At 34.2% G+C, this 16,551-nt stretch overlaps 1 protein-coding gene across 4 annotated transcripts in view; it reads right to left on the bottom strand.

The window, feature by feature from the left end:
* Positions 1-9,793: 9,793 nt before the first annotated feature.
* The window catches only part of LOC117122532, a 33,907-nt gene continuing 27,149 nt past the window's right edge, over positions 9,794-16,551 (bottom strand). For 3 of the 4 annotated variants that reach the window (XM_033268125.1, XM_033268124.1, XM_033268123.1), the window contains one exon: positions 9,794-15,979. In XM_033268125.1, coding sequence (XP_033124016.1) covers positions 10,423-15,921 — 5,499 coding nt within the window. In that variant the 5' untranslated portion in view covers positions 15,922-15,979 and the 3' untranslated portion in view covers positions 9,794-10,422. The remainder of the gene's footprint in view (positions 15,980-16,551) is intronic. The other variant, XM_033268126.1, reaches the window with a different exon arrangement.

The raw sequence follows: 16,551 nt of genomic DNA, 5'->3' as shown, positions 1-16,551 counted from the left end.
TTTAAATGAGTACGCCGAGTTTATTTGAATAATCTGATTTGACCACCTGATAAACTTTAAAGCCAGACTCCGGAGAATTGTTGATATGTTGTACTGATTTTTCTAAGACACAAAATGGGTGTTTGACGAAAAACTAGGAAACGGTTAATGACACACATTGTTTTGAATGCTCAAACACTGATGATAAAGGTGCAAAAAGGGCTGTTACGCTCCATTTCCCCCAGTTTTTAAATATTCAAAAATTTGTATCTTATTATCAGTTCCCGATTTCGAATAAATACGGTAATCATGAGTCTCGAGTATAAAATCTTCAGCAATTCATAAAGGTTGAAATGGAACAATTGTATCTTAACTAGGCATTTAAGTTGTGTTATCATCGCAAGCCTTACAGACACTTAAAAGAATTACCGATTGCGTTATTAACAGCTAGAACAATGATCACCTCAACTGCTTTTATAGAGTTTTACATTTATGGCAGTCTTGCCAAAACTATATTGGTCTTCCTAATTAGCCCACTGTCGTAATGCCCATCATCAATCAATAACTTTGCACAGTGGCCATCGAATAGACACCGTTACGATGGGAGGAGTTAGGTTAAATGCAATATAAAATGTGGTATTGAAAAACAGTCTATTTGGTACCGAATTGTATATTGCAACATTATAAACTATAACAGGCAGATCCTTTTATATTAATAGGTATAAATATGTGTACCCTTAATCAGCTACATTTAACTACTGTAACCAAAATGGGTGTAGGCATACCCAAGTTATACAGACAGATTATTTCGCGTGCCAAAGAAGCATTACGTGCAATAACATGGGACTCAAATATTTAATTTGCTTCAAAGTTGTTGCGAGGGCTGTGGTTAAAGTCGTATCTTCTAAAATTGGATACAATCAAGAATAAATTTAAGTTCATATTTTCATATCTGACAAAAAAATATAATACAGAAGACACTTGTACACTAGCTATAAAACAGAGTTGTTTTTTTTTTTACAATGATCTAATATATTTACCATAATCTGGTTCAAAAATATTTTGTAATGTGCTTGCTTACGTAATAATAATGGTACCGGTAGGAAATGAAAAATAACACATTGGTTGATTGATTGGTTTGCTAGTTAGTTGATTGTTGACTTAATAATCGATTGATTAGTGGATTAACGGAGTGGTTGAACTAATTGATTGATTTTGATCTATTGACTGATTGATCTTGATTGACCGATGTATTGATCGATAGATAGCTCAATAGACTAATCGAACGATCGATTGACAGATTGGGTGGTTGATGGTTGATTGACCGGTTACTCATTGAATTATTTAGCTGATATTTGATTCTGGGTCAGGCTCACTATAATCGTGCAAACCCGGTCGCCCATGTTTCACCAACTGGGAATGACAAAATATGATAATAATGTGGAAAGTGTTACCAAAATTCAATAGACCATAATATATTAGAAAAGTGTACCAAATTTCATTGAGTTTTGGTAACTAACAACACAGTTATGACGATATTTATAGTCATGAGTATGCAAAATTCGTGTGTCGCCAGATAAAAAATTCCGTTTTAGCAATCTGCCATTCAATAAATGCTGTGCACCACAGGGCTTATAGTTACCGATTTGTAAGCTGGTTGGAAGGTTGTCAATTTGTACTATAAGTTTTTTAAATCGAGGTGGGTTTAGTATGGTTATGGTACAGTTTATCCGTGTCGCCAAGTGCACGTAATTTACGTTACATAATCGTAATTGCTAGGAAAAACATATATTATTGCAGGAAAACTTTAAGGTAATAACTAATATTTGCTTAGTATAAGATGTTATGAATACTGTATTGTTAATTCGGGAAAGTAGAAAAGTCATCTATGCAAAATATGGTCTTAAACTTGAAAATTTGATTGTCGCTTTTAAGCAGTGAAACATACGTTACATGATTTCTTCATATACCAATTCAAGAATTTGAACCAAACTAAACGTGAGAAGTAGTTAAGTAATAAGCATGGATACAGCGTCAGTAAATAATCATTGGTGTTAAGTAATCATGTTTAATTAGTAATTGTAATTTAAAAAGGTAATTTACGTTACAGCAACTACGTTACGTTTTGGAATATTAATCCATATTAATGAAATATAGAGGGCATAGAACTATTATAAATGACTTTATTTACGCCGCCAACGACACATGAAAGTCTTAAAACCTTCTGAGAAAAAATGACATTGAGCAATTGACACCCAGAACCTTGTGTTTACCAACTTTATGTTTCCCTCGAATGTTGGTCCTACGCCCATCATTAAAGTGAAGCAATTTGGTAAGTATTTATTATAGGCTGTGTCTCGACTATATTTAGTTAACAAAATAGTTGATATTTATAATTAAATGTTAAATTGAAAATTTCAAGCAATAGCTTAGGCCTGGTTGAAAGGAATACTACATTGTGAAAAGTCACGATGTTAAACACACGGTAACGTATGTTATTGTTGATATAGCATGTAATAAACATCATTTAATAAAAACATGGGCAGTGGCTGATATATTTACTTTCTTTTACATATATCCTAACATACAGTGACTCTCTATAGGAATGCTATCATTCATGGAAATTATTCCTATTGCATATATTTCTGGTTTATGTTGATGGTAACGTATATTACAATAAAATATTATGTGTACATTATAATCACGAGTAAATTCATGAAAGCAACCGTTACACATTAAATAAATTTACCTAATCAACATTCTCCAACATCAAATAGATAAGATGACAACAAATATGTTTGCAAATAATCTTTGTAATATTCTATTAGATGAGTAATCCTAGTAACGTAGGTTACAAAACTTTATCAAATTGAAAGAACGAGCAAAAATAGGGGCTTAACTACATTATCTTAAAAAAAATAACATATTATCAACTACTTCAATGATTTAAAAAAAAAAAAAAAACAAAAAAAAAACCATACCCTAAAATAAATAAAAACAAATAAAATGTTCTTGTTGATTTTAGACAAAAATAGTCTTTTATATAGTCATTTATGATAGCTTTGAAAAATGTGCTTATTTTAAATGCGAGGTTATCATTTATTTTTAATAACATGTACTGTAAATACACACAATTAAGAAGAGAAAATATAATTTTGCTTTATTTTACAATGATAGACTTATGATCGGTGTTACATAATTATATGAAACTTACGTTACTAACATTTACATACAAAATGCGATTATCATTGGAACTGAGTGTATGTTTAACAAATTTATGTCATTTGTTACCAGAGCATCTCCGTAATTTATAGGTACATTTTACACTCAGTTATAGATAATCGTCTTACAACAACCTATTATTCAACATTGGTTCAGTAACTTACGTTATCGCATATCAAATGTATTGGTAATGTTAAAGGGTATGCTGTGAAAAAAATATTTGAAGTTAAATGTTACGATTTTTATTGAATTGTTCTTGACATATTAAAGTTCCGTTCTAAAGAAAACCCTAGTTTGTTAATTGAACTTTATTTTTCTTGATTTTTAAAAGACCAATTGCACGTTTATAATGAGCCTGACCCGACAGATTGATTACTTGGTTGATAAACTTTTAGCACGCCACCAAACGAAGTGTTCTACTGCAAGTGGGCCTTTTAATCACATAATGCTTTCTACCGGCCCAGAAGTTACAGGCAAGTTACAGGCAAGTTTGACAGCAGGGGTGGCGCCAGCGGGGTGGGGGCCCCCGTCGGGGAGAGCTGGCCCCCTCGTCGGGGAGAAAAAACACAATTCGTCGGGGAGAAAAATAAATTATGTGTATTTTCTACATATTAGTAGACTCTAAAATCGATTAAATAAGCCTTTGAAACCCCTAAATTGCCAAAATTTTCGGGGGCTTCGCCCTCTGGATCACTGTCGAAGACTTTTAATCGAAGCTCGACCACGCCCACTTTGCTTTCGTCGGGGAAATCTAACCCTTCGTCGGGGGACCTCGCCCCCCCCCCCCCACCCCGTCGGGCAAATCCTGGTGCCACCCATGTTTGACAGACATACTGTACTACTGAGGGAAGGGGTTTTTTTTGTCTGAAACTGAACCACCACTGTAAAGACGAAATTCATCGCCACACTCCAAATCCAGCTTATTAACAGCCAATGGGAATGGGATATAGTAATACTGTACTAGCCTTTTTCACAGACGTATGCAGGATTTCTATCGTCACACTCGTTATCATTCCAGGTTTTGCTTACACTGCACTGTATTTCGACGCAATCTTCTGCACCTTGATCGTTCGACTCACCTTGTTTCCAATCTGTAAATACCGTAAGTCACATTTTTCTTGCGTTCATGCAAATAGGTTTCTTAATAATGATTAGGGCCTATCACATAATTCACAGTCGAAGCATATTGATAATGACCGTAAGTCACCTTTTTCTTGCGTTCATGCAAATAGGTTTCTAATAATGACTATCACATAATTCACAGTCGAAGCATATTGATAATTATTGCTACCTACTTTTGGTTAATGCACTAAGGTTAAATTACACCTGTAGATTTATTCCTCGTCTCTTCGACCAACTACAACGTTGTATACATTAAAGATGATTTGGCAATTTGTTTTAACACTTTTATTGAAGGTGTCAAGCCGAACTTCCAATAAATCTATTTTTAATTAAAATAATGATAATAATAATGATTTTAATAGCAATAATAATAGTTTATATAGTTTTATAAGTGCTTTGCAAATGAGAATGCACGTTGTACTAAAGATGATCTGGCAATCATTTTTAACATTCGTCATTGAAAGGGTAAAGCTGTGTTTTCAATCACTCTAATTCTAGTTTTAATTTATACAATTATAATACCGTACTAGTAATGTTAATTGTAATAATAATTACAATTAACATGATGACAATGACAATTATAATACTAGTAATGTTAATTGTAATAATAACATGTTTATATATAGTTTTAAGTACTTTAATATTTCTGTTTCATATTTTTGTTTCTTCGGTTGGTAGATCTCCCAAACAGATGGCCATTTCCTATTTTTGAGCTATCCTACCAGGTGCTACTGAGTCGTTTTTTTTTTATGTTTGTATTTTTATTTCGTATTTGTAAATTTGAAATGGTGAAAATAAATGATATGTGATATAATTATTATAGTTGACCAACGTGCACTTGCCGGAGAAAGTAAAGGGTTCATATTGCTTAACCACTGTCATGTATTCTCTACAAGAATGTCATTAAGACCGATCCAAGAATTTTGACATGAAATGACTATAAGATCATGAATTAAATCATTTTACTCTGCTGTGGATATGGTAGCCAAGGCTGCGTCCTCATCCGCACATCGATACTGTGCGTCATGCCAAGTAACAGCAGCACGGTTGAATTTGTAGCACGGACTTCCTTCAAATGAACTCCACGAATTCGGACACAGACCTGAGGTGTTAATGGAGGTATGTTTATTTAATCTTTCCAATACATACAATGCAGCACATTGCTGAATTGGGTTGAGGGGGAAGGGTGGTTGGCGGGCCTGCTGGGCCCCCTTGAATCCATGCCACTGATATATTCATTAAAAGTGTTTCAATTTACTCGTATTCATAATCATAGACTGTATTATATTATTAGTATTATTGTATAAATTGTTCAATAACGGCTATATAAAATTCGATTGACTAATTAGAATTTTAATACATTTAGGTTTGGCTAATGGAAGTTTTAAATTAGGAAAAACAGGAATCTATATGCAGATCATATTACACACGTACTATATAAGGGTCTTAATAAACTATGGTAGGCCTACATAAAAAGGAATAAATTGTTTATAAATCGTACACATTTGAGTTTGTAAAAATGTTGGCATAATAGGTTTACACACAACAATTTTAACGCCAAGTGTAGGCCCTACATTGTTTTCACAATAAATTGAACCCTTCCTTACCGTTCGCACCCACAAAATCTATGGAGTGGCAACGCACAGGGAACATACACAAGAGCACAAATTCATGACATCCATTCGTAATTCTTGTTGTTCTTTCCACTCGCTTTAAAAAGTGGGTTTCAACTATTACAGATTGGTGAAAACTGGAGTGACGATTGGTGTGATGTTCCCCCTCCCCCAACCCCCATTACAATTTCTTTTGGTCCCAAAAATCCCGTAAAAGCCAGGCCAAACGGCTCCAAATCGCATGAAAACCGACCATTTTGGACGTGTTTTTTAAGCTATCTCCGTTAATATTCCACCAATTTTGTTGGCCGTTTCGGTAACGTGTCCACAATTTATTTAGAAATAATGTTATTGTATTTATAATTTATAAATATGTATTGCTTTATCGGAATATTATTTTTACTGCGAGCGTATTGGAAAACAGTCAGTGTATTAAGGTTGGCTGGTTACCTATAGCAACCTAAAATATGGGGTCGGTTTTCACAAAAACAGCTCATTCATGAACACCTCACCTGATATTCATGGCCGTTAGTTGAAATAGTTAATTCCTTCAATGTTTTTGGTAGGCCTACATATATCACAAATCACTTCAAATAGGGGGAAAACGTTCATCAGTGTGTGAAAAAGGCACAGCAGCGAATTTATTTTCTACGCAGATTGAGGTCCTTCGGGATTAGTACCCCGTGATGGGTCAATTCTATAAGTCAGCTCTTTTTGTTATTATCCGGTATGGGTACACCACCACGGAGAAGGAGAAAAAGGACATAAATCGTGTACTGTAGTTGAGTTTGCATCCCGCATCACTGGAATCGAGCAGCTTTCGGTAGATATAATCTATCATGACCGTATGGTTAAAAAGTCAATGGCTATCGCTGGGGACAGAAATCACCGGCCAACCATTTGTTCACTCTGATGCGGTGTGGTCGCCGGTATCAATCACAAGTGACCGGGGCCGGGTTGATATGGTTATTGAACCAGACCGAATTTCATTGTATGTGTATTGTACATGTATATATGACAAATAAATATATTGAGTATTGAGTAAAAAGAGAATAAATCAAGCTTTCTTGTCATCTAAAAATTAATTTCATTGGCTGACAGTGGTCGTCGAAACGCCCACTTATGTAGAGGAGCGAAATCTTAAAATTTGACAATCTCTAATTCTAAAGAATAAGAAGGAATTGCGCCTTCTAATTTTAGCAACGTGTAGAAAACTGCGATTTTTCAGCCAATATTTGTCCGAACGAAGTGATTTTTGTTTGAGGGGTATAAATAATAATTTCTTTATTACATTGTATAAATATTAATTATCATAAAGCAATTTCTGTAATTAGTAGTTTTAAAACGTTGAACTATTATAAATTATTATCAACAGTTGGATTCCGGTCTCCCTAAGGCCACACTGAGGTCAGCGGGCCCGACCATATACAGTTCAGGTCAGTTAGTAAAAAGTGCTTAAGTTCCATGAATTTATACTATTAAAGGAAACTCCTATTCAATGCTTGATTATACTACTGTATTTTATTCTGCGTATAGTTTATTCTATTATGTGTGGTTTCCCCCTGCTCCAATCGATCGACGCCAACGGTAATGGAAGTTTTGGCTATCAAATTTATTACCGGAATTTTGTTATATATTATTAAAAGCCCATGCCCTTTCGACACCCTTATTTAGGGTCACATTTTCCACGAAGAAAAGATCATAACTTTCCCAACTTTGTCTTTTATATTTGGATATTTATATAAAGCAGCCTGACCGAGCGGTTTGAGGCACCAGTCATTTCGATGGTGAGGGTTCGAATCCAACCGCTGCCAAATGTTTAGCTATTCTTAACAATATATTTCAGTATTTATTTTTTTTTGGAACTTACAGTAGCCAGTAATTAGTAATTCGTCATTACGGATTACTGAACATATACTTTATTGGCACCAATGGGCTTTCGTAGGATACCCCTCATTGTGCGTCATAACTCCTAAGATTAGAAATTAAGTCTACCAAAGTAAGTCTACAAAATATGATGCCATGTAGAGACTTGTCCAGAAAGAACTTAAAAGTCAACAATCTGTTACTTGCATCCAAAAACATTATGAAACACAAGCTCCCGCTGGGAGCCTATTTCTATTAAAGACATGGAATGCACACACATTTTGGTATTGTTTTGCAAAATTCAGTAGGCCCAAATTATAATTTTCTTTAACTCTACCATTTTAAATGACATTCTTTGTGTTTCAAAAATAGCAATATAAAGTACCCGATAGTGTGATAGAATTGTTTTAGGTGCTAGTTTTAGCACCAGTCATTTCGGGTTCGAATTACACCACTACCACTAGGCCCTATGTAATTTCATTATAAATCTATATAGGCCTATCATTATGTATTCATTGTGTATGTGTCTTAGACGTCAGGTAAACGACGTAGACGTTGGTTCATAATTATAATCGTTCTCTGTATTCAAAATTATGACATTCTCCATTTTAAATTTTGCTTAAAGTTGTGAACATCACGATCAACTCTTCCCAACTTTATTATCTTTAAATTTAAACAAAAGGAGAGGCGCAAGTACACACATTGGCCTTATTAATAAGGCCTATAAGAAATTTAAATGTAAAAAAGAAGATATTACAAACATACATACCATTAATACCTTGGTAAATAGTAATTGGTAGGAAAATATAATTTACCTAATGCAATGCACATTTAACAAATGTCCTAATGCTCGTATTAATATTATTAATCTTGAAAATAAACATAACACAATTAACAAAATAAAACAAATGAATTGGTACCATAGTAAGTTGCCGGCAGGCCTTAATTATGAAAATCTCGATCAACACATTAATGTACCATGGCAGGGCCTTTGTAAGTAAGTAAAATTTATTCCATAATAAAACAAAACAAACAAAATGTACATTTCTAATTCTTATTCCATAATAAAACAAACAAAATGTACATTTCTGATTCAAGATTAATGAAAAAGGCAATTCAATGTGAAATGTTATATTCTAATATTAGGCAATAATCATTGCATTACTAAATATTGTTATTATTTCCGCCAGGAGATATATCATGTTTTCAGTCGTGTAAGTTTGTGTGTCACCTTCTTCGTATTTTCGTGTTTGTGTGCGTGTTCAAAATATCTTAAAAACGGCTGCACAGAATCTAAATTAGAGTTACAGGGAGCTGGTATGGCCCAATGAAGAAATAATTAAATTTTGCTGACGGTCCAGATTAGGGTGTCGATATTAGGACATGATTAATTACAAACTTGTTTACTTTCACGATCTCTCTGAGCTCATTTGTAAACAACAAGCACTAAAAAGTGGTTCTGCAATTAAAAGAGCGTTTGACAATTGTAGCAAAGAATATAAGTAAAATAGATAATTTTGTGTTAAAATCAATCAATATTTTTATCCACATGGTTATTTAATTGAAATTGTTCATTTGTCCATAAAAATGAGAACTGGAACCACTTTTCATTCTAATATTTTCACAGTAGGTAGATACAGATAATTATATCTACACATACCTGCCCAGATTGGATGCATAGTCAATGCCAATATTGAAATCATAATTAGACTGCACACCAGTGAAAACAAAAGAATTGAAAAAAACTGAATTTCAAAAAATAGAGTACAGTACGGTACTGTACAGCATTGTTGTTGTTTTTTTTTTGTTTTTTTTTGTTTTTGTTTTTTAATTTCTTCATTATCTTTGTGAATTTTCATCAAATCTTAGGATTAAAATGATATACAATACTGCACTGTATGAGAAGGTTTTAACTTTGCACCTTCCCATCCAAAATAAGATAATAAATAATAAAGAAAAATCCAACAAAAGTTTAATACAAATACAATAGATACATTTCTTAACACTAACTCTTTATTGAAATAAAAAATGCATCATATAAAAACACTAATAGGTAAACACGCCAATACAAAATATAAGTTAAATGTACTGCACATGCAAAAAAAATAAAATGTTATGTAAGTATAAAATAAAGTTCTGGCAGGAGTGTGATATGTTAATCTTTAAAATAGATTAAAATATAATTATTTAACATTAAAAGTCATAGAAGTTTACTGTACAGTACTACAGTATAAGCTTAAAAAATAATCTAAAAAATGACACAAGAAAGACTGATCCCACTCATAAATAATATTGCTTTTAGCGCTTTAGTAAATGTAACTAACATGATCTATTAAAACATCCAAAATTAAGAAAAAGGTTTTGGCTTAAGTTTAATACTGTATTTCAATTTTATAAACAAGACATAAAAAGTAATCAAGTGGTAACATTATATAGCACAGTACACAAAAAAAAATAGAAAAATATGGCACAAGAAAGAATGATCACATTTATAAAAAATATTGCTTCCAATAGTTTAATAAATGCCACTAAACATAATCTACAGTTTCAAACATTTTTAGGACTAAGTGTAAATTATTTCAATGTACCCAGACCTACAAAATGTATTCATACAACACAATCAATAATTCAACTTGTAACACAGTTTGTCGAAATTATGCACCAATTCAGAAAACATAATTAATTTGGAACTTTTTATACTGTACTTCTTAAGGATTGGCTCCAACATTTTCTGTTCATCCACTGACATTTCCCGTTTATGTATGTGCAATTCTTGAAGTACACGTCTAAACTTGATGAGCGGTTCCCTAACAAAAAACCACCTGTGGATGAGATTAAGAGGTAGAAATGCCTTGTCGTACCTGGTGATGCAAGGTATTTGAACACCGTTGAATGAGTGTTTCACCAGCCCCTGGGCAGGGGTTTCCATTTCATACTTTCTTTTGCCTGGTATGTGATCTTGAACACATGGCGGTTGCAAGGCATCTGTTGTTTTAGTGATAGTTTTCATCTTTGAATTTTCCAAGGCTCCTTTAACACCCTCCGACATCTCTGCCTTTTGGCGCACACAACTTGTAGATTCTTGGTCCTGCTTTTTCTCAGAATTATACTTTTTAATTAGATTTTTAAAATGATGTATATATTTTGATTCTTTAGGGTCGTAATTTGTAACCTCTACAGTATGTTCTCTATTAGTATTTTTGGTGGTGTATGGTTTAGGCATTCTGGTGGATGTAATGCACATTTGTTGAGGTGTTTTCGGAGAAACGGACTTTTCAGAGGATGTTAAAGCAGCATCTGCTAAGTGTGTAGGTAAGTATTGCGCATGCATTGGAACATTCTTCTGATTTAGCTGACAGCCAGGTACACCTTCAGATTTCATTAGCTGATTCTCATGGATTTCTTTCAAGTGAGATTTCTTTTGAAGTTTGCTGTTGATGTCCCTTTTAATGGTTTTCTGTTGGTGTTCCCTACTTCTAATAAAACTTGCTCCAGGTGATAGACGTAATTTTTTGGTTTTATATTCACATTTTATACTCTTATGGACGTTTTTCAAGCACGATTTCTTATAAAGTTTGCTGTTCACGTCCTTTGTTAAGGTGTCCTGTTGTTGCCCTGTATTTCTGAAATAGGCATCAGAGGAATGATACCTCTTTTTAGTTTTATATTTCATTTCTGGAACTTTCATATCAGTATTGCACCTTTTATGCTCACCTGGCACCAACTCACCTGGTAATGTTGTATTAATACTGTCTAAATTTTTCTTACACATTTTCATTTTTGATATTTCTTCTTTGAGATGGAAATTAATTTCTTGCTCATCTCGTTTACGTTTTCTCACATTTCCATGTCTGATGTTTAACAATTCTACCCGACATTCAGGTAGCTTTTCAATAATCACTTTTAAATTAGAAGCAGAGAGATCTTTTCTGGATGAATGCTCTCCATTATTTTTTAGATTCTCTGTTGGAAAACTAACTTGATAGTCAAAATCGGAAGGCAGTTTTTCTGCAATTACTTTCAAATTAGGAGCAAATAGTTCTTTTCCTTTGGACTGTCTTGGATTGTGCCGGAAGAGATCTCGAACATCAGCAGACATATTTGTTGCTAACATATTATGCATCAGTTGTGTGACAGACTCGCCTTCACTGTATGAAAGAATTGGTCTTGATGAAGTCTTATTTCTGCAAGTCATTATGTTTATAATTGAATAATCAGCTGGTAATTGTTTATCTTCATCACTCAAAATCTTAATCTTCAACTTATTTTCCTTGAACATCTGATTAAAATTGCAGCCACTTTGAGCATTAGTACTTTGGGGAACTGCTGTTAATTGTGGTGCTATATATTCATCATCTGACTGTGGTTCTTTCTTAATGTCAGTAATTGTTTTGCCATGGCCTGAAAGAGGTGTGGTTGACAAGACAGATTCTCGACTGTTAACTGTATCAGCATTTCCTTCAGCAGAACATTCAATAATTTTATTTTGTGAACTGAAAGTGTCTGCTACTTTTGTTATTTTACCATTTGTCACAGAATACTTATGGTTGGTTGACTGAGTAGATGGAGTTGACAGATGGCTGTCTAGCTTCTCTTTGCATAATGCAAGAGAGGCAACTGCTGAATCATTCATTACCATGCTCTTGCCCTTTTTTGTATGTAAATCAGTCACCTGTGGTAAGTCTGACGGATTCTTCATTAAGCTACAATCCTCATTGGATAACTTTGTACTTGTACCATCATCTGACTGTGGTTCTTTCTTAATGTCAGTAATTGTTTTGCCATGGCCTGAAAGAGCTGTGGTTGACAAGACAGATTCTCGACTGTTAACTGTATCAGCATTTCCTTTAGCAGAACATTCTATAATTTTATTTTGTGAATTGAAAGTGTCTGCTACTTTTGTTATTTTACCATTTGTCACAGAATACTTATGGTTGGTTGACTGAGTAGATGAATTTGACAGATGGCTATCTAGCTTCTCTTTGCATAATGCAAGAGAGGCAACGGCTGAATCATTCATTACCATGCTCTTGCCCTTTTGTGTATGTAAATCAGTCACCTGTGGTAAGTCTGATGGATTCTTCATTAAGCTACAATCCTCACTGGATAACTCTGTATTTGAATTATCTGCATGAATTAGATCTGATGAACACTGACTTGGTTTACCATCTCCATCTCTAAAAACTGATGAATTCATTGATTGTTTTTTATATAGGATATCCAGTGAACTCATTAGTCGACCATTTGTACACAGATTTGAATAATTCTTTGGTTTGTTGCACTTAGCATCATCATTATGTCCATCCTTTTCTGGTGACATATTAAGAAGATTCTTCATTGGACCACAGCTGTTAATGCTGGTGTCAAGATTACTTGCATGTGATGCATCTGACAAATTTTGCACAGGCCTTTTCAAATCATTTGTTAAGTTATTTGCAAGCTGTGTAGCTGGTGGTTTTTGCATCTTATCCCACCTAAAAATGGTGTTTGCATTAGGTTCTTCTAATAGCTGTGGGTATTTTTTATAAAGTTCATCTGCAGACTTCTGTACTGGTTTATTACAGGATGACTTCTTGTTGGGGTATATTGAACGATCATCTGCAGATTTCTGTACGGGTTCATTAATGGATGTCTTGTTGTTGGGGTATATTGAATGATCATCTGCAGATTTCTGTACAGGTTCATTACAGGATGCCTTGTTGTTGGGGTATATTGAATGATCATCTGCAGATTTCTGTACGGGTTCATTACACGATGTCTTGTTGGGGTATACTGAATGATCATCTGCAGATTTCTGTACAGGGTCATTACACAATGTCTTGTTGTTGGGGTATATTGAATGATCATCTGCAGATTTCTGTACGGGTTCATTACATGATGTCTTGTTGAGGTATACTGAATGATCATCTGCAGATTTCTGTATGGGTTCATTACAGGATGTCTTCTTGGGGTATATTGAATGATCATCTGCAGACTTCTGTACTGGTTGATTATTAGGTGTCTTGTTGTATGCATATATTGAATAGCATTCATCTACAGACACTTGTACCAGCTCACGATGGGGTACACTGCATACACTCTGGCTGTTTGGGTATTTAGTACAGTGTTTATCTGCAGTCTTTACTACCGGCTCACTAAGAGTTACATTACATAACTTCTGACTGTTTGAGTATTTTTCACAGTGTTCATCTGCATACATCTGCTTGATTGGCTGTTCTGCAAAATGCTCATCTGTAGACTTCTGAGCATTATGTTTACCTGAAAGTCTCTGTCCCTGCTCAGTACGACTTAAATTACATGAAATCTGGGTGTTTGGGTATACTGTCAACTTTTGTACCAGTTCACTACAACGTATGTTAGAAGATATATGAATGTTTGAGTATTTTGCATGATGTTCATTCTCAGACTCCTGTTTTGATGCACTACAACCTGCATTGTATGAAGTCTGGATGGTTGGATATATAGCATTATGCCCATCTGCAGGCTTCGGTACAGGTTCAATTTGAGATGGCTGGCTGAGCATATATTTTAAATGGGGTTTATCTGCAGATTTTTGTGCCATCTCATCACTATTACTCTCATTACATGACTTCTGGATGGCTGGGTATGTATGGTGTACAATTAGAGGCTTCTGTTGGTTACCACAAGGTATAGTACAGGACGTCTGACTGACTTGTTCTGGGTTACCACAAGGTATAGTACAGGATGTCTGGCTGATTGGGACTTTAACACCATGTTCCTCTGCAGACTTCTGTACTGATTCACTTCGAACTATATTACAAGAAGAATGGATGTTTGGGTGCATGTTACTGTGTTCATCTGCAGACTTAGGTACCAACTCAATATAAGGTGCATTACAAGGTGTCTGGTTGTTTTGTACCAGCTCACCATATTTAAGAAATTGTAGTATCTCATTAAAAGTCTGTTGTTTATAAGGGTATTTTGCCGAGTATTCATGTGTAGGCCAATGCAATTGTTCACTCTTCACATGAAGATTGTTTGCATGCAATAAATCAATTTTTTTTTCATCATTTTGCTTGATTTCAATGTTTCCAAGTACATCAGATTTATCTGATGTTGTAGAGCTTACTATAGGATTCAGGTTAGTAGATATGGTTATACCTGAATTAGGATGGCTCTCTGTATGTTGAACAGTGTTTTTTTGGTGTCTGACAGGAAAACTGGATATGAGTTCATTGCCATTATAGGCACTGTTGACCTGACAGAGTGAAACTGATGTGTTGTCAGGACTAATACTCCACACTGACTCTACTTTTGGCATAACATTGCTTATATCTGGTTGTTTTTGACTATTTCCCTTCGGTAATTCCATAACAACTTGTTTTGATGACACCGGCATAGGTTTAACAAAATCTTCAGAATTACTGCATAATGAAACTTTAGTTTCAGGGTCAGGAGCAAGACTTCTGACATCAACTATTATTGGCACAACACTCTGAGATCTGGCATTAGACTTTGTTTCTGGAATAGGATCTGAATTTACCTCCAGTGATCCTGTATATTTTTGGCTTTCAGAATTTAAATTGTGGTACAGAGATGATGAATACTTCATAGTACTTATTTCAACTTGTTCCTTAGAAAAACAGTGTCCCTTCGGTCCTTTCATCAGCATAGCTTTCTCAAATTCTGCTTTTCCAAGTTCAACCGGATTTAAACTTTGCGTGTTAATAATTCTTGGCATGTAAGAATACCTCAACATGGCATGTTGCTGAGAATTCATGGCAGGTCTTGTGACATTAATACTGCTATGAGGGTAAACCTGATGAGTGTCATCAACATAGTTGTTTGCTTGGTATTTTACACCACTCTGCATATATTGAATTCTGGATAACATTCTTTCGTGGAACGACTGATTGGTAACAGTTGCTCCATTATGTGATGGCGGCATAACATATGATTGCAATCCATTATGAACAATGCCTCTAACACCAAGACCTGGGTTGTTGTTCCAACTGAATGAACTACTGTTTATAGAGTTTCTGTAATCTGGTATCTGTGGCACAACACTGTAACCATTAATCATTGATGCCATTGGTTGGTTAACAGGCATATATTTGCCACTGTAGAATGCAACATTATTTTGTAAATTCCCTTGCATTTTTAGATATTGGTTTGTAAGAACATCCTTCAATAAACTTTTTCCCAATTATCAATATCTGAAAAAAAAAAATGAAAACAACCTTGTTTAGAATGACTTTAAATTAGTTATTAAATATATTTTGTATGTATGTATAAATGGCAATAAATGAAGGGTAACTGACATACTGTATTATACAAAATGCTATAATTATATATTATAAGTTTGTAAAGTAATACGCACTTCCCGGAAACAAACTTATACCAAATTCACAAGTACAACAAAAGTGTAACAAAATGTAACAAATTGTTACATGGATATCCACTGAGATATTTCTACCAAAATTCATTGCATTCACACACATACTTTCTATCCATATAAAAGTATCACAACACACTAAGCTAAAGACTGATTTATGCTAATTTATTGATTTAATTTTTTGCTATTTTGCAGCATTTAAATAGTTGGAAGATGTAAAAAATACAAGGTCTTTTAATCTTGAAAGCTCTGATGAGGGCAGTATAATAAATGCAGTAGAATACATTGGCCCTAATGGCTGCCCATACACACAAGAGCAATCTCTCACCCGTCTATGCTTTTGATGGTTATACATTTTGAATAAAGATACAGATCTGTCTCTTATACACCTCT

Source organism: Anneissia japonica, unplaced genomic scaffold (assembly GCF_011630105.1).
Source record: "Anneissia japonica isolate Jap-2015-1 unplaced genomic scaffold, ASM1163010v1 scaffold1889_len2455224_cov183, whole genome shotgun sequence".
Taxonomy (NCBI): Eukaryota; Metazoa; Echinodermata; class Crinoidea; order Comatulida; family Comatulidae; genus Anneissia; species Anneissia japonica.
The sequence above is the reverse complement of the archived record's forward strand: the minus strand, read 5'-3'. Positions and strand labels throughout refer to the sequence as shown.